General features: G+C 65.7%; 1 protein-coding gene across 1 annotated transcript in view; it reads left to right on the top strand.

The window, feature by feature from the left end:
• Positions 1-6: 6 nt before the first annotated feature.
• Positions 7-443, top strand: part of SARM1 (sterile alpha and TIR motif containing 1) — a 17,857-nt gene continuing 17,420 nt past the window's right edge. Inside the window, exon 1 of the mRNA XM_014548212.1 lies at positions 7-441. Within this exon, the coding sequence (XP_014403698.1) occupies positions 362-441 (80 nt within the window). The 5' untranslated portion in view covers positions 7-361. The remainder of the gene's footprint in view (positions 442-443) is intronic.

Below are 443 nucleotides of genomic sequence, written 5' to 3'. Positions count from 1 at the left end.
TGGCTGCTGAGAGCACCTCTGCCAGCCAAGCCGGAGCTGGAGCCGTGCTTTGTTCTGGTGGCTGCTGCCTGCACCCTCCGGCGTCTGGGTCCACCCCCGCTTCCCAGCTCCCTTCTCCCGTCCATCCCCAGTATCTGGGTCTGCATTCCCTCTCCCAACAGCTTCGTCCTAGATCCTGTCCTTCCCTCTCCCCAAACTACTGGCCAGCGCCCTTGCCTGTTACCCTGCTCTCCATCCCTCCCTCCTGCATCTTCTTCCCCCTGACCTCCTCTCGGGTCCCCCTTTTCCCAAGGTCCGGGTCGCTCCCCTCCGCTAGATCCCGCCCCTCCAGGCCAGGGATGCCCTCTGCAGCCCCGCGCCCATGGTCCTGACGCTGCTCCTCTCCGCCTACAAGCTGTGCCGATTCTTCGCCATGTCAGGCCCACAGTCGGGCGCCGACCGGC

Source organism: Myotis brandtii, unplaced genomic scaffold (genome assembly GCF_000412655.1).
Source record: "Myotis brandtii unplaced genomic scaffold, ASM41265v1 scaffold50, whole genome shotgun sequence".
Lineage (NCBI taxonomy): Eukaryota > Metazoa > Chordata > Mammalia > Chiroptera > Vespertilionidae > Myotis > Myotis brandtii.
This window is presented reverse-complemented; position numbering and strand designations above follow the sequence as displayed.